Raw genomic sequence first — 18,487 nt, 5'->3', positions numbered from 1 at the left:
CAAGGGTTGGGTAAACTTCGATCCACCGGCTGAATACTTCGACTATGACAAGTACGTATTTATACCCCTGCCACCTTTCTAATTCGATATAGTCCATCCGCAATGTCTCAAATGGACCCATAGGCAATGGCTTTTTCCCTCCTTCACATCCTATTCCTTTCCCTGGATTGTATTTCTGGCAGACCAAACAATTACTACTTACCTTCTGAGCTAAAGTTTGTAGTTTTGGATGCCACCAAGTAGCCAATAGAGTGTCCCCTACTGCCCTTGCACCACAATGTGTTGCATAGTGCATACACTCGATAACCCATACTGCTAATGAGTCTGTAATGCAAGTTTGCCCTGCTGGAGTGGTCCACAGTCCAGTCATACAAACCAGTACACACCCAAGTTGTCTCCATCTTTCCTTATCTCTTTCAATAGCCTCCTCCTGTAATCAAACAATTTATTGGATGGTTGGCATCAGCTTCTCTGAGGGAGACTTGTTAGTAATATTTTTAGTCTGCCTCATTGTTTCCCATGATACTTTCTTGGCTACTAAGTCGGCATTACGATTCCCAATATCCACTGGAGTCTGTCCTTTTGTGTGGGCGCAACATTTCATAACAGATTTGTCTGGGTAGCATCAAAGCCTTCAATAAAAAGCGGTGCTGGCTCGAAGGGCCGAATGGTTTACTCCTGCACCTATTGTCCATTGTATAATAAATCTGTCACCAATTGTTTATTTGAATTTTGTGTTCCTGCGGAAGTTAGAAATCCCCTATTTTTTCCATAATTGCCCAAAATCATGCACCATTCCAAATGCATACTGAGAGTCAGTGTAAATATTTACTTTTAGATTTTCCCCAATAATACAAGCCCGAATTAAAGCGAATAATTCAGTTTGCTACACTAAATAAGGAGACTCGAAGGCAGCTGCTTTTATAATTTCTGCTTTCTGATCAACATTTGCATACCCAGACAATCTCTCACACCATGGCCCAATAGTTGCGCTCCCATCCACATATAATGTGATGTCAGAGTTCTCTATGGGTGCATCCCTCAAGTCCTCTCTTACAGATGTTTCCTCTTCTATGACAAATAAACAGTCATGTCCTGCTTTTGATTGCTCTTCTGGCAGTGAAATAAGAAAGGAGGCTGGGTTAATCAATGTACAATGACTGAATTGCAATTTTGGATTGTTGAAACGATAGATCTCATACATATTTTGGCGGGCCATTGTTAAGTGCTGGGTTTGAAGCTGCCCCAACAATGCCGATACCGAATGTGAACAGTACACTACAATCTCCAGCTGGAGTGTCAAATTAGCAGCTGATTGTAAACTATTGTATATTGCAGTTAAAATGTGAGTGTAAAGTAGATGTTCCCTGGCTACTGGATCTAATTTAGAGGAGTAATAGGCAACTGGTCTATGTCTATCCCCATGTTTTTGAGTCAGAACCAAAGTTGCACATTCAGATAAAATGGTACTGGAATAGAGCTGGAAAGGTCGGTCATATAATGGTCTTCCTAACGCCGTGACTTGCATCGGTGATCTTTTTAAGTTTTCAAAGGCCTCCTGTGCTTTCTTTGTTCATTTAAATTCACCCTCCTTGCTGGTATAGGGTGTTAGCTCCTTGGTTTCCAGAGCTATGTTAGGGATCCAGTGTCTACAATAATTGACCATGCCAAGCCATTGCCTCGTATGTTTGGCTTCTTTTGGGATTGGGAATTCGCAGATGGGTTCAAGTCTGCTTTTCTCCAGACTTCTTTCGGTGGCCAAAATTATAGTCCCTAAAAATTTAACTTTCTCATGGACCATGGGTGGCGAGACTACATATACTAAATCAGCGAAATGGTTTAGCAGTTGCTCAGTATCTTTCCGATTACTGGACTCGTTTTCGTAGCCACTAATAGATCATCGACATACTGCACTAATGTTGAATTAATTTTGAACTTTAAAGTACTCAGTTGGAAAATAAAGTAGGCAAATTGATAAACGCTTGAGGCAATCTGGTCCAGGTGTATTGTTGGCCCCTGTAAGTGAAATCAAACAAATATTGGCTGTCTTCGTGAAGAGGCAGAGAAAATAATGCATGGTGCAAGTCAAATATTGAGAAGATTTTTGTTTCAGCCAGTATTTGGGCTAGGATATGGGCAGGGTTTGGCACTAGGAGCATGGAGCAGTTCCAAGTCTATATTGGCCCTCCTTTCCAGATTTTGGAAGGGCAAGAATAGGGGTGTTACAAATCGATTGGCACTTCACCAAAATTCCTTGTTCTAGCAAACCACGAATTAGTTTGTCAATGCTGCTGATGGCCTGTAATTTTAATGGATATTGTTGTATTGAAGGAAGTGTTGCCCCTTTCTGGAGAGCTACTTGGATGGGATTGATGTTCACGCATCCTACCTGAGCTGTGTCCTCCACCCGCACTTGAGGGTCCACATACTCGTATATCTCACTCCCCAGATGATGACGTAAGCGGGTAAAAACTGTCCTTGGGGCCTGATAAAATTCAACAACATACTGATTAGACAAATTTTTCTTTTAATAATTATTCGGGTCTGCCATGGTGATTGCCTTTCTTACCATCGTTCCCAGGTCTTTAGCTCTTGCCGGGTAGTTCACCATTCAGGTGATGTGAGGAGCAACCTCTTTAGTTCTTTTCCATAATTGTGTTGGTATTTTGGTATATTCGGCAGCTCCCTCTTTTCCCCCCCAACAAGTGCCAACGCTTTCACCTCCCAATCCTGTCCTTCGCTTTAAGTTTTCCAGCCCTTTTTTCCTCCCACTCCTGTCGTGAGCCAGTGTAATGTGAAATGAGGGTTCTTCGTCCAGATCTAAGGACCATCATTGAGGGGTCACTATGGAGTAACACTGCCTTAAGGGAGCCCCTATTATGCCTTTGTCGCCACATTCTATTTTTAATTGGAAAGCACAGAGCAAATCTCTAGCCATCAAATTGCAATCTAATCCGGTGGTTATCACAAATCTGTGTCTGATTGCTTTTCCTCCATATACTACTTCGACTGGCTCAAAGATAGGATACTGGCAGACTTGTCCTTGAAACCCGGACAGGTTCTGAACATTTTGATTCTGGGAGATTATTAATTGATTGGAGAGATGACAATAATGCACCTGTGTCTACTAAGAAGGTACGGAATTTTCCTTCTATCTGTAGAGATAGTGTAGGTTCTTTGTCAGACTCGAATCCAGTCACCTTTAGGTTTGCTGATCATAGGCGTGTGAATGGGTTATTCTGGGAGAATGAAATTGTCCCCTTGATTCTTGATTTTCCTGACGGTTCCCTCTGTGCTCTCTGGGATCCCGTTGATCCCTCCATTCTCTCTGGTCTTGGAAATTTCTTCTGTGACCCCCCTCTTTCGTTCTTTTCTCTATTTGGGCACTCCCTGCTCCAGTGACCTATCCCTCCTCAAGTATAACACTGGCCCATTCCTGATGACTGGTATCTCCTCAAACTTGGTCTCTGGGGGACTGGCTCCAGGGCAGATATTTCTCTGTGATATGGGTCTAGATATTCCGGGACCCTAATTTCGCCCAATCCGTAATTTGCTGGTACTCTGGGGATACTTGGTTCGGGATCAGATTTTGGCATACATTTTCTTATTACATATTCAGTCTTTGGTTTTACTGCAGGCTGACTCTCCTGCTTCTTTATGTCCCTCCAGTGAGATCTTACTACCCCAGTGATTTGACTGGCACTATTATCTGTCATTAGATTTACTGGATTCCGCTATGTTGGTGGGAAGGCAATTCAATAATATGGCAAAGAATTGTGGGGAATTTACTCCATTTTGATAATTTAAATCAAATTAGATCCATATATAATTCAGAGAATCGCTCTAAAAATTAATCTGCTCCCTCTCCCTTTTTCGGTCTTACATCTAGGATTTTGGCCAAATTAATTGGAGAGTGTTTGCAAGGGCCATTAAAACAGCCCCTTCCTTTGTACTATTGTCCGCTATTATATTCGCTAGAGCTTCATGCGATGGATGTCCCAAAATTGTTAGGAACCTGGTATGCTCACGGGGTAATTATTGCTGGATCAACACCCATAGACCTCGGGAGTCTGTGTGGTAAACGCGCTTTGTAGTTCCTAGGTGATCCACAAAGGAAGCAGGTGATTTGCTATGATCGGGTATTTGACTTAAAGTGGCCATCATCTCGTTGGGCTTCCATGGGGTATAGACTTGTACGGGGATTATTTGCACTCACTGCATTGGCCGGATCAAAAGAAGGATTAGACATTTCCCTAACAAGGAACTGTCTAAGAGTTGTTTGTACTTTCTGCATATCAAGATCTTTCTTGGTTTCTTTAATTGTTGTCTCACCCCCAGATGTATCGTCCCCTTCACTAGAGGGTACACGGTGCCTTCTAAATGATTCCTTTTCTTCTCTCGCTACTCGTCCAACTCATCTAGGTTTAAATTCGCAAGTATACCCTGGTTTCTGTATTCCTCCTCTACCTTCTTTGTCCTTAACTACTCGAGTTCTCTTTCTAGTCTGGCTTCTGGCACCGTGAACTCGCGGACTATCTATTATTAATGGAGCGGTCGGGTTAAAGGAAGTCTGTGCTATAGGGTGATTTCACGAAAGGTCACTGGAGCATAGATCCGCACCCACGTGACCGAAAATCTCAAGTGGAGGACATGCTAGACATCCGGTACATATTAGTGGATGGGAAAACACGCACTTTCCCACCCGTTAAAAACATAGAAAACGGCCAGGTTTTGATCTGCAATTTATTGTGCCAGTTGGGGTGACCGTGAGGCACAGCTACCTAGATTTACAGTTAAAAAAAAAAGATAGAAACTAAGGTAAATTAAAGAGGGAGCTGAAGGTGCCAATCCAGTGGAAGTGAACAGCGGACATTTGCCGTAGAGATTTAAAGGTCCAAAATATCGGGAATTATCGCGTTTGCTCGCTGAATTTCATCAAAAGTAAGGCATTATTGAATTTCATCAAAAGTAAGGCATTATTGACTTACTTTTGATGAAATGCAGCGAGCAAACGCGATAATTCCCGATATTTTGGACCTTTAAATCTCCACGGCAAATCTCCAGCTCTAAAATAAATTTATTTGGCTTGCAATTCCAACATGTAACTGTTTCAAAATGTATGATGTTCCTTTAAGAAGAGTATCAGTGATGCTTTAATCTGTCCTTTAAAGTGTGTGTACTTCAATTTTTGTTTTTGACTTTGTGAAATCTTTAACAAGTGGAATAAAAATGGTAGATGGACACAAAAAAAGCTGGAGTAAAGGGCCTGTCCCACTTTCATGACCTAATTCACGACCTCTGCCGAGTTTGCCCTTGACTGATACTCGCAGCATGGTCGTCACGAGGTCGTAGGTAGGTTGTACCAGGCCGTGATGCTAGTCGTAGGTACTCGTGGCATCAAGTAGGTCGGGGCGTTTTACTAGCCTGATGAAAAATGTCCACGAATGAAAAAGATCGTGAATTAGGTTGTGTAAGTGGGACGGGCCCTTAATTCAGCGGGTCAGGCAGCATCTCTGGAGAAAAGGAATAGATGATGTTTCGGGTCGAGACCCTTCTTCAGTAAAATGGTGATCTTACCGTGCTGCTATGTTGTTTGAGAGAACTCATAATGTGATTAATACTATACAGGAGGCTGCAGATTATTATCCCTCCCCAAGTCCCCCTGCTTCTAGGATACCCTCTTCAGCCATTTTACCCTGTCTTGACCTTTTCAACCTTGGTTGCCCTTGTGGACATCAACCACCTTGGCTTCTTCTCTCCCTTCACCCACGCTAACGTCACACCCTCCCAACATGCAGCACTTCATGGACTTTGCCTCAATCTGCAATGGTAAGTCCTAATGCAGAGTTTTGACCCGTGACATCCGATGCTGTTCTAACTGCTGAGTTCCTCTAGCAGGTTGCGTCGAATGGATCTGCAGATGCTGGTCTAAGAAAGACGCAAAAAGCTGGAGTAGCTCAGCAGGTCAGTCAGCATCTCTGGAAGAAGGGTCTTGACCCGAAATGTCACCTATTCCTTTTCTCCAGAGATGCTGCCTGACCCCCTGAGTTACTCCAGCGTTTTACGTCTATCCTCCAGCAGGTTGTTTGTTGCTCTTAAGGTAATGGAATGCTGATTTACCTTTCAGTTCGCATTATAACAGCATTGTCGTTGAAAATCAGAGGTCCTGTTGAATTGACACTGGAGACTAAGAGCAAAGGAATGTACCTATCCTTGATCCTTGTGGGAAACAGGGGAGTGCAAAAATGTCTCTTTGTCTCTTCAAGGCGAGAATATGTACTGTCCACATAAGAACAGGTTTATTTAGTTTACAAACAAAGGTTTATTATGATCGCTTTAAAAAATATTGTAGGATTTTTTTAAATGGTGTTTTTACCCTATCTATCTCATAGTGGACTGTGTTTTATCTGTTGCAAACTAGTTTGGCTTCCTAGCAATGGTGTGCAAATATTGTGAATCATTTTAAAACCATTCAATATTAACTAATACATAAATTGATTTTCTGACACCTGATCTTAAAAGAGGTAGATAGCATTTGGGATTTAATATCATGTGAATGCTGGGCATTCATTCCCCTATGTCCATGTTGGACAGAGGTGGTCCTTATTTAGTGTGGCATGGTGGTGTGTACTACTGACTCCTGGCTCCAGCGATACTGACCACGAGTGCATACCCTGTATGGTTTTCCTCGTAGTGCTCCAGTCTCCTCCCATATCCCTATCCCGGTAGGTTAATTGGCCACTTGCAAATGATTCCTTGGTGCATGTCAATGGCAAAAGGATTCAAAAGGGACTTGATGGGCAAGTTTGAGAGAGAATGTCACATGATACATGAAAATAATAGAAACCAACACAGTGAGCATTTTATCGGGATGCATCACAGCACGGTTTGAGAACAGCTCCATCCAAGACTGCCTGAAATTGTAGCGAATTGTGGACGCAGACTAAACCATAACACAAACCAACCTCCCTTCCATTGACTCCATTTATACCTCACGCTGCCTCGGCAAGGCCAGCAGCATAATCAAGGACGAGTCGCATCCTTCCCACTCCTTCTTCTCCCGTCTCCCATCAGGCTAAAGGTATAGAAGTGTGAAAACGTGCACCTCCAGATTCAGGGACAATTTCTTCCCAGCTGTTATCAGGCAACTGAATCATCGTACCACAACCAGAGAGCAGCCCTGAACTGCTATCTACCTCATTGGTGACCCTCGGACTATCTTTATGCTGGCTTTACCTTGCACTAAATGTTATTCCCTTATCATGTATCTATTCACTGTAAATGGCTCGATTGTAACCATGTACTGTCTTTCTGCTGACTGGATAGCACGCAACAAAAGCTTTTGACTGTACCTCGGCACACGTGACAATAAACTAAACTGAACTGAAATAAGGATGGAGAATGGAACTGATGTGTGAGTGTTCTCCTTGGAGCTAGCATGGTCCTGATGAGCCAAATTTAGTCTCTGTAAATTCTGATTCTTTGCGTGGTCATCCAGGCAGGTACTTTTTAAAGTTTGAAGAAGGGTCCAGACCTGAAACGGTACCCATTCCTTCTCTGCAGAGATGCTGCCTGTCCCGATGAGTTACTCCAGCATTTTGTTACACTATGTATTCCATTAGGTGTTTTTCTTTTTACAAGGAATTATACCATGTCATTCCTTCGAAACTTGGTGAATAGAGCTGTACAGATTAGAGAGCTTGCGTTCAATATTTTCATCTGTTTAAGAAGCAAGGGTCCTTTATGCAGACTCTGTCTGGATCTCTCCTAATTTTATGCACCTCAATTAAATGTGGTATATCAGACTGAACAGCCTGTCTCTCCTTATTAACACTAATCATCCTTCGGACTGTTTATAATTCAGCTAATGTTGCCAGTTTGCTGGGGCTCTATTATCTGTATGGATTCTGTGGAGAATCTCCAACCTCCCTTTCTTCTAGATCAGTGGGTATTAGTAGCAACATTGTGAGATGAATGTGTCATCAAATTGTCTTGCACATACAGTCAACTATTTATAGGCAAGGCTTAAAAGGGAAACAATCATAGTGTAGGAACGAATTGCAGATGCTGGTTTACACCAATAGTTACAAAGTGCCGGAGTAACTCAGCAGGTCAGGCAGCTTCTCTGGAGAGAAGGAATAGGTGACGCTTCGGGCCGAGACTATCATACAGAATAGCTGATGAACTATCAGCAGTATTAGATTTCTACAGCAACCCAGTCATATTGAGAAAGCTTAAATATCTATACCTAGATCTCATACCGCCGACTCAGAGGGAAACTATCTCACTGAGGTTAGCAGAGAAATGCATTTCAAACATTTCCATTCCAAGGATAATTCAGCCTCACACACCATCACACTCAATGTTTGTCCATGATTCTGAAATGCTTAAACCAACATGAATGTTTGTATTTGTGGTTGACTACCGTTGTCCAAAAGAAACCCCAATTCTCTTTCTATAGATTTCTTCATGGAACAGAGAGGCCTTGAAGGACTTTGGGTTAAGGGGAAAGACATGGAGTTAGAATGGAAGAAGAGAATGTGTGATGGTTGTGGTCTGTGACTAAATGATGATAGAAATGTAAATAGTGAGGGATTTTGAAAGGGTAAATAATCGGATAATACTGATAATTCACCGCTCAACATTCTTACTAGATCTACCCACCAGTAACTTACTCAATATTGCCAACAGGGATATCTGAGATCTTGGACTAAGATTCCAGGATATTGATTTCTCTAAATTCAAATAATCCTTGCAATCCCCACTCTCTCCATCCCTCTCCACCCAAAGTCGTACCAGCTTCAAAGTCGTCTTGTTGTGTCTCATTGTCTACTCGTTCTCACCAAGCCCACAGTTACAATGAAGAAGGGTTTTGGCCCGAAACGTTGCCTACAGCCTGAAGAAGGGTTTGGGCCCGAAACGTTGCCTATTTCCTTCGCCCCATAGGTGCTGCTGCACCCGCTGAGTTTCTCCAGCTTTTTTGTGTACCCACAGTTACAATGGCCTGTTTCCTTTATCATCATTACTTTTTGGCATATCTTTAAATCATCTGTTCTATATCTCTCTACATCACCGTCTATATCTCTTGTTTCCGTTTTCCCCGACTGTCAGTCTGAAGAAGGATTTCGACCTGAAACGCCACCCATTCCTTTTCTCCAGAGATGCTGTCTGGCCCACTAAGTTACTCCAGCTTTTTGAGTCAATTTCCAGCATATAGAGTTCCTTGTCAAGGATTCCAGGATATGCTGGGTCAGACTGGAGGTGATTCTAATACAGTAATTTAGTTTTTACCTCCTCCTTCTCTCGTATTCCGAAGTAGATGGGAACTTCCATAAATACTAGCCTTCCTTATAGTCCATGACATTCATTTATTTGTACGGAATGACATTGATATTTTTTGAAGGTTGACGAAAATGCTGGAGGAATTCAGCAGGTGAGGCAGCATCTATGGAGCAAAGGAATAGGCAACATTTCTGGTTGAGACCCTTCTTCAGATTGAGAGTCAGGGGAAAGGGAAACGAGAGATATAGACAGTGATCACTGATCAGCGTCAGGGATCAGTAATCGGGGATCAGTCTGAAGAATGGTCTCGACCCGAATAGTTGCCTATTCTTTCTCTCCATAAATGCTGCCTCATCCGCTGAGTTCCTCTGTACTAGGGCTCTGTACAACTGTAGAAGGACCTCTTTGCTCTTATATTGGATTCCTCTTGTTATAAAGGCCAACATGCCATTCACTTTCTTCACTGCCTGCTGTACCTGCCTGCTTACTTTCATAGACTGATGAACAAGGACCCCCAGATCCTGTTGTACTTCCCCTTTTCCCAACTTGAGTTCTTTCTTAAACTTATATATTTTGTTAAATATATGCATTATTCTGGGTAATCAGCAATGGGGAATCTGTGAGATATGTTTCCATCCGATTTAAAGAAGTCAAGTGGCATCTCCTCATACTATTGCTGGAGGGTTGAAGCGGCTTGGTTAGGTTTGCAAGCAGAGGAAATAATATTCCAAAATGAAAATCATTGCAAATAATACAATTAGCACAGTACAGAAACATGCTAGAAATAGAATCAGAACTTTAAAATGTCAACACACCCGTTAGAGGAAGATTTGGATCATTGGTTCTGTTTCCCACGTTATTGTTGTTACCCAAGTATTTCCATTCTCTGTTTAGATTTCCAGCATCTCCAGTGCTTTTGCTTTTGACTTCAATCCAGGCCGTTGTTCCTGCACCTCTAACCAAATCCTTCAGGTCATATTAATTGGGTTCTAAGAGTTTCATTTGCCGCTTTCGAATAGACTGAGTTTTGACTTTAATTATTAGCGATGAGAGGACAATTCCCTTTTTAAAATATAATTACTCTTATTTTGAAAAAGGCACAAAACAAAAATAGTTTTCCAGTCTGTCCAGGAATGTCAATGTGAATTGTTCTGTGATGAGTAATTAGCAAATTGCCTTTCAACTTATGCAGTAAACAATGAGATAACCTCATCGCTGAGAGCACTGGAGAGCACAAGAATTGAGAGGAGGTGTTGATAGTAAATCCCTGCTCCATCTATTTACATAGATACATAGACAATAGGTGCAGGAGTAGGCCATTCGGCCCTTCGAGCCTGCACAGCCATTCATTGTGATCATGGCTGATCATCTCTAATCAGCACCCCGTTCCTGCCTTCTCCCCATATCCCTTGATTCCGCTAGCCCTGAGAGCTCTATCTAAGTCTCTCTTGGATGCATCCAGTGAATTGGCCTCCACTGCCCTCTGAGGCAGAGAGTTCCACAAATTCACAACTCTTTGGTTGAAAAAGTTTTTTGTCATCTCAGTTCTAAATGGCCTACCCCTTATTCTTAAACTGTATACCCTGGTTCTGGACACCCCCAACATCGGGAACATGTTTCCTGCATCAAGCGTGTCCAATCCTATAATAATTTTATATGTTTTTATAAGATCCCCTCTTATCCTTCTACATTCCAGTGACTACAAGCCCAGTCGTTCCATTCTTTCATCATATGTCAGTCCCGCCATCCCGGGAATTAACCTCGATGACCTATGCTGCACTCCTTCAATAGCAAGAATGTCCTTCCTCAAATTAGGGGACTCAGAGGCAACTTGGTCAGTGGACCGACTGGGTAGACAGTGAAACAGCAAGCCAGCTATTGGCTTCCATCATGGATCAACCAGACAATGATATACCAGGAAGTAACTCCTCCAGTTCAAGGAGTGAGGCTCTGCTCTGGTTTGTGGGTTTGTGGATCTTGCTGGAGTAAAATGCTGATCTCCAAAGTGCAAATGTACCCTTTAAACCCGGTAATTGGTAATGGAAGCCCTTAACTATTTTTCCCCCCAAAATAACTAATTCTTCGTATTAATAAATTCACAATTTTTTTTTGCAATGTCTTTCAAATTAATGTTCATTTGTTTTTTTATCTTGACATTATCCCTTTGTTTAAAGCTTTGCTTTTCAGCCAGTGAGTATTGTATGTCATAAGAACTGCTCAGCTCCTTCTGTTGCAGTGGTGACAATGTATTTCTGTTCTTCTTTGCAGACTGTGCACATACACAAGCCTCACTTTATTGCATTGCATTGCCAAGAAGTTGGAGGGAAGAATTATGAAGCCTCGATGTCCCATGTTGACAAGTTTGTGAAGTAGGTATCACGTTTGCCTAACTCTAAGTGAAATACATGTCTCCAATGCTTTACTTGGGTCTTTATTACTAACAAGATGCAAACACCGGATGAAAAAAAATGAAAAGGTGAAAAAACTACTTGCACACGTATTTCTCCCACTTTCCCGCCTACTCCCTTTTTCCTTCCCCCATCCTCTTCCATTATATATCCTTCCTCTGGCTTTACATTCCACGCCTCTCCTCATCTCTTACTGTCTTTGGTCTTCTTATCTCTGCCTTTGTCCACCTATCAGCCAGTTAAACTCCGTCACCTGTATTCACCTATCACTTGTCAGGCTTTGCCCTTCATCTTCCCCTCTTCTAACTTTCTCCATCCTACTCTAATCAGTCTGAAAAGGGGTCCCAGGGGAGTCAGTCTACCCCACGACAGAAGGGGAAGGAGTCGTACAGTTTGATAGCCACAGGGAAGAAGGATCTCCTGCGGCGTTCTGTACTATTAATAGAATATTAAAGTCATTGTAACAAACAGATCTATAAACATTCTTTAAACATCATAGAATATTCGATTTCCATGAGGAATCAATCTCCCAGGAAACAAGAACATGGACCTCGGGTCATTTTGATGTAGCTACTTGGCACTGATCAGATGGGTCACGTTAAGGTCAATAAACCCAGTTTCTATTAATTATTTATTTGCTTATTATGAAATGACTCAACATCTATGAATACAATTTAACTCACCAACTTCTTCCCTCTATTAATAGACAGTCATAGTTACTTTCTCCTCCTCTTCTCAGCTCTCCCTCAGCCCACTGGCTCCACCTCTTCCTTTCTTCTTAGGGACATAGAAACATAGAAACATAGAAAATAGGTGCAGGAGTAGGCCATTCGGCCCTTCGAGCCTGCACCGCCATTCAATATGATCATGGCTGATCATCCAACTCGGTATCCTGCTTTCTCTCCATACCCCCTGATCCCTTTAGCCACAAGGGCCACATCTAACTCCCTCTTAAATATAGCCAATGAACTGGCCTCAACTACCTTCTGTGGCAGAGAATTCCAGAGATTCACCACTCTCTGTGAAAAACGTTTTTCTCATCGGTCCTAAAAGATTTCCCCCTTATCCTTAAACGGTGACCCCTTGTTCTGGACTTCCCCAACATCGGGAACAATCTTCCTGCATCTAGCCTGTCCAACCCCTTAAGAATTTTGTACGTTTCTATAAGATTCTTCCCGACCCCCCACCCCCGCCTCACCCTCACATCAGTCTGAAGAAAGGTTTTGACCTGAAACGTTGCCTATTTCCTTCGCTCCATAGATGCTGCCTCACCCACTGAGTTTCTCCAGCATTTTTGTCTACCTTCGATTTTTCAGCATCTGCAGCTCATTCTTAAACGTAATAGTTGAAAGATTTTTTTTAGCGTTGGGATTAAATTTATTCTTGAAGATGCTGAGTAACACCTGTCAGTGAGGACTAGATTTGTTGAAACACATTTTTATTCGTCCTTCGGAGGCAGCAGTAATCAGATGTTGATATCACGTAAAAAAATGTTTTCTAAAATGTTGAAATGTGTGATTGGAAGTTACAATTGAGTTTGTTTCAAATGCCTTTTGTGGAATCGTTTTCCAAATTTTCAGCAACTTCTTTACATAGCCACACAGCATAGAGACAGTCCCAATGGCCCAACTCCAACAACACATAATATCAACAGCCATAATATCTCCGCTAATCTAGTCCAGTTTTCCCACATTTGGACCATATCCATCATCGTTTCTTATGCATACACCTTTCGTTTAGTTTAAACCGAGTGAAACGTCACCCATTCCTTCTCTCCAGAGATGCTGCCTGTCCTGCTGAGTTACTCCAGCTCTTCGTGTCTATCTTTAGTTTAGTTTAGTTTAGAGATACAGCGCGGTCCACACCGACCAGCGATCCCCCTGCACTAACACTACCCTACACACACTAGGGACAATTTACATTTTTACTAAGCCAATTAATCTACAAACCTGTACAATCTTTGGAGTGTGGGAGGAAACCGAAGATCTCTGAGAACCTACGCAGGTCATGGGGAGAATGTACAAACTCCATACAGACAAGTACCCGTAGTCAGGATTGAATGCGGGCCTCTGGCGCTGTAAGGCAGCAACTCTACCACTGCGCCACCATCCTAAGTGTTCCACTTGTACCTGTCTCTACTACTTCCTCTGACCCACCACCCTCTGCGTGAAAAGGTTGCCTCTCAGGTTCCTATTAACCCTTTCACCTCTCACCTTCCACCTTTGTCCTATACTTCTAGATTGTTCTACCTTCTGAAAAATCCCCATCCTGTCTATTCCCGTCATGATTTTACCTTTTATAAGATTATCTCTCAGCCTCCAGTGCTCCAAGCCCTGGCATCCCTCGAAAATCTTCTCTGCACCTTTTCCAACTTAATGGCATATTGCCGGTAGTCGGGCCACCAAAACGGAACATAATACTCCAAGTGTTTAAAAAAGATCTGCAGATGTTGGAAAAATCGAAGGTAGACATAAATGCTGGAGAAACTCAGCGGGTAAGGCAGCATCTATGGAGTGAAAGAATAGGTGATGTTTCGGATCGAGAAGAAGAAGGGTCTCGACCCGAAATGTCACCTATTCCTTCGCTCAATAGATGCTGCCTCACCCGCTGAGTTTCTCCAGCATTTTTGTCTACCTTTCATACTCCAAGTGCAGCCTCACCAACGTTTTGTACAACTGTAACACAAAGTCACAACTTCTTTACTCATTTACCGGACCGATGAAATCCAGGGTGCCAAAAGCCTTCTTCGCCACCCTATCTACCTGTGATGCCACTTTCAGGGAACTGTGTACGTGAACTCCTGGATCCCTCTGCTCTATAAAATTCCTCAGGCCACCACCATTCACTGTGAATGTCATGCTCTCATTTGACTTCCAATGTGCAACATTACCTCAAGCTGATTAAACACCATGAGCCAATCCTTGACCCACTTGCCCAACTGATCAAAATGTGGCTGTATTTCTTGATCACCATCATCACTGAATACAATAGCATCTATTTGAGTGTAATCTGCAAACGTACATTCTCATCCAAATCATTGATATAGCTGACAGACAGCTATGGGCCCAGCACTGCTCACATTGACGTGTTTTCAAACTTCACTCGGGAAAGGCTCAGCTGCAACATGTAGATTAAACCTTCTAGTTCTAGATTCTAGACTCAGCAAAAATAGTTTCTTCCTTTTCTATCAATCCCCCACTATCTTGAAAATATCAATCAAATAACAGCACGCACGGTGGCACAGCGGTAGAGTTGCTGCCTTACAGCTTGCAGTGCCAGAGATCCAGGTTTGATCCTGACTACGGGTGCTGTCTGTCCGGAGTTGGTACCTTCTCCCCGTGACCACGTGGGTTTTCTCCAAGATCTTCGGTTTCGTCCTACACTCCAAAGACATACAGGTTTGTAGGTTAATTGACTTGATATAAATAAATTGTCCCTAGTATGTGTGAGGTAGTGTTGATGTGCGGGGGTTGGTGCGGACATGGTGGGCCGAAGGGCCTGTTTTCTGTAATGTATCTCAAAACTGCACTACATCTCTAAACTAAACTAAGCTCCTTAACCTTTAAAATTCCAGGAAATACAATATGCAATCTGTTCCCTTAACTTCCCTTGGATTCTTGATACAATTGTGATAAATCAATGCGCCATTTCCTCCCCCACTCCTCGCACTGTCAAAGCAATAACAACCTCAGTAATGAGCACTGACTAGCGATCTGTACTAGCTTCCTGGGCTTTGAATATCTGCGACATTACTTCTTTTGCCTGGTGCTTCAGGCCCTCTGAGAATCCCAGGCAGCATTCCATTAGCAACCTGAATTATTGAAAATTCAAATAAACCCCGCACATGCTGAAATCTAAAATAAAACCATAAAATGCTGGGAAATATTCACCAGGTCTGGCCTGATTTCTGGGACGAGAAACTGTGGTAACTTTTCAGGTCAAGGACCGTTCTTCAGAACGTGACAGTTTTTTGACACTTTGTACATAGACCTCAACACTCTTTAGACCATCCACTGATCCTCACTTTTTCACCATTCTGAAAGTTCCATTCATTTTGGGCAGAAGTCATAGATACAGCGTGGTAAGAGACTGTGCATCTACCCGATCTATTCCTCTCATGATTTTGTACACCTCTGTAAGATATCCCCTCATCCTCCTGCACTCCATGGAATAGAGACCCAGTCTGCTCAACCTCTCCCTATAGCTCACACCTTCTAGTCCTGCTAACATCCTCATAAATATTTTCTGAACCCTTTCAAGCTTGACAATATCTTTCCTATAACATAGCGCCCAGAACTGAAGACAATATCCGAGATGCGGTCTCATCAACGTCTTATAGAACTGCAACAAGTCCTTGACTTATAATTCATTTGTCACAATTTAGCTAATTCACGTAATTTATTAAAATCTATTATCCAAATTTACAGCCTTTTTTTATATGGAGTGAGTTTGCAGTCATAGGAATCAATCTTTAAAAATAACTGCTATGCATTGCCATAACAGTCAAATTATGAGTGATCCAAATGTAAAAGGTTGCAGATTAAATCCAAGTCGGGAGCAGGGCGCCCTCTGCTGGCACAGACATATTTGCAAAGTTTGTGGCAGACTCTCCTGGAAACGTCTCCCCCTGGTGGTGTGAGCTGAGGTGTGTGTGAATGTTCTATATTTTAATTTAGTTAAGTTAGTTTAGTTTATTGTCACGTGTACCGAGGTACAGTGAAAAGCTTTTGTTACATGCTAACCAGTCAGCAGAAAGACAACACATGATTACAATCGGGCCATTTACAGTGTATATATACATGATAAGGGAATAACGTTTAGTGCAAGGCAAAGTCCGATCAGGGATAGTCCGAGGGTCACCAATGAGATACCAGGAAAGTAAAGATTATTTCTTTAGAGCTTCTTGTTCACGTCTCTACTGGCACATCTTTCATCTTCATTTTCAGAAATTTAGAATTGGAATGTCTTCTAACTGTATTGAACCCTTGGCTTCTTATCAACAAAAACAAAGGGCAAAGTGTGAACTGTAAAAGGATTATCAATTGTCCCTACCTTTTTCAAGAGCTCCCATCTGGAAAACAATTCCTATTCCTGTGCTGCCATGCCCATTATTGTTGGGGTAAACATTGTTGCCCAGCGGTTTCATTCTTCATTACAGGTGGTAGAGGGTGCAGTAATGGGGGCCGTTGCAACCAGGCACTGCTCATCACAGTGCGAGCCATCTTTCCAGGCTATAGGTGTGCACAGCTCAGACCATCTGCTGAAATAAATTCATCTCTATCTTCAGTAGGCCTTTAATGTAAGTTGGGAAGGGAATTATTCCACATGCTGTTTAAAATTACAATTTGACCCACACATGTTTATTTTGAAATATCATTCAATATAAGTGGGGACTATTTCCACTTATGGAAATAGTTGGATTGTGTCAGAGAAATCCCACATGTAGCGAAAGGGCACAATGTACGGGTTAGAACCCCTGTGTCAGGGGTTATGGGGAGAAGGCAGGAGAATGGGGGTGAGAGGGAAAGATAGATCAGACATGATGGAATGATGGAGTAGATATGATGGGCCGAATAGCCTAATTCTGATCCTATCACTTATGAAAGTGCTGGAGTAACTCAAGCATCATACCTGGAGAACATAGATAGTTGACGTTTCAGGTTGGGACCCTTCTGCGTGTCAATAGATCTCCCTCGCCTGTTAAATGAAATCGCACCATCACATTGTTTATCGAGACGTTCTAGTTTTAAACCTGCAACTTACTTTTAGCAAATGTTTCACAGAACAATTCACACGTAAATGCCACATACAATGCCACATACAATGCCACATACAATGCCACATACAATAACACATACAATAACACATACAATGCCACATTTAGGAAGACCTTTGGTTTAATCAGGTTTCTGAACATTTGGTCTATTTTACCAGTTATTTGGAGGATGCGCAGTTAAAATGATTAAAACATTTTCTCGCATTCACTGTTTTCCACCAGACCAACCATGTTGATAAATGATGGTTTATAAAATTCTCCATTAATAATCAGATTCAAGCAAGCCCTTTCACTGAGGCCTGAGTATAATAAGACACCATTTAAGACAAGGTAGTTAGGAGGAAAGGTGGAACCCTACTGGTGAATCTAAGGTGGAATTTCTACTCCTTTTTGGCATTTTCTAACCTAGGGAGCAGTAGAATATATTCAAGGATGAATAAGGACAAGAGGGTCAGCTTAAAAGTAAGCAGAGCTGCTTTCATTTTGCTTGCATTAGAAATACCTGAGCCTCATGGTCAGAATCTCACAGCCCCTGGCGCCATGCTGAATTTAGCCTGTTATGAAGAGCATATCAGCTCTTCAAATTAGACTGTCAAGTTGTACAAAATGTTCAACATTTTAGAACTTTAGATTGATGTCCAGAGGCACGGTGGCGCAGTGGTAGAGTTGCTGCCTCACAGCGCCAGAGACCTGGGTTTGATCCTGAGTACGGGTGCTGTCTGTACAGTTTGTACGTTCTCCTGGTGACCTGCGTAGGTTTTCTCCGGGAGCGGCGATATCCTCCCACACTCCAAGACGTACAGGTTTGTAGGTTTATTGGCTTGGTTAAATTGTCCCTTGTGTGTAGGATAGTGTTAGTGTGTGGGGATCACTGGTCGACGTGGACTCGGTGGGCCAAAGGGCCTGTTTCCATATTGTATCTCTTAAAACAAACTAAAATATGAATTCGAGCTAAAAAAGGGAAAATTCTGATCCATCTTACTAGCTTGCATTTGTTCCTAGAAGGTGTATGGACAATATT

General features: G+C 42.3%; 1 protein-coding gene across 1 annotated transcript in view; it reads left to right on the top strand.

Annotated features, from left to right (window-relative positions):
- LOC129703927 (inositol polyphosphate-5-phosphatase A) overlaps positions 1–18,487 on the top strand; it is a 537,367-nt gene that overhangs the window by 221,317 nt on the left and 297,563 nt on the right. Inside the window, exon 3 of the mRNA XM_055646645.1 lies at positions 11,551–11,651. Within this exon, the coding sequence (XP_055502620.1) occupies positions 11,551–11,651 (101 nt within the window). The remainder of the gene's footprint in view (positions 1–11,550; positions 11,652–18,487) is intronic.

The sequence above is a fragment of the Leucoraja erinacea genome, chromosome 15, assembly GCF_028641065.1.
Source record: "Leucoraja erinacea ecotype New England chromosome 15, Leri_hhj_1, whole genome shotgun sequence".
NCBI classification, from domain to species: domain Eukaryota; kingdom Metazoa; phylum Chordata; class Chondrichthyes; order Rajiformes; family Rajidae; genus Leucoraja; species Leucoraja erinaceus.
This window is presented reverse-complemented; position numbering and strand designations above follow the sequence as displayed.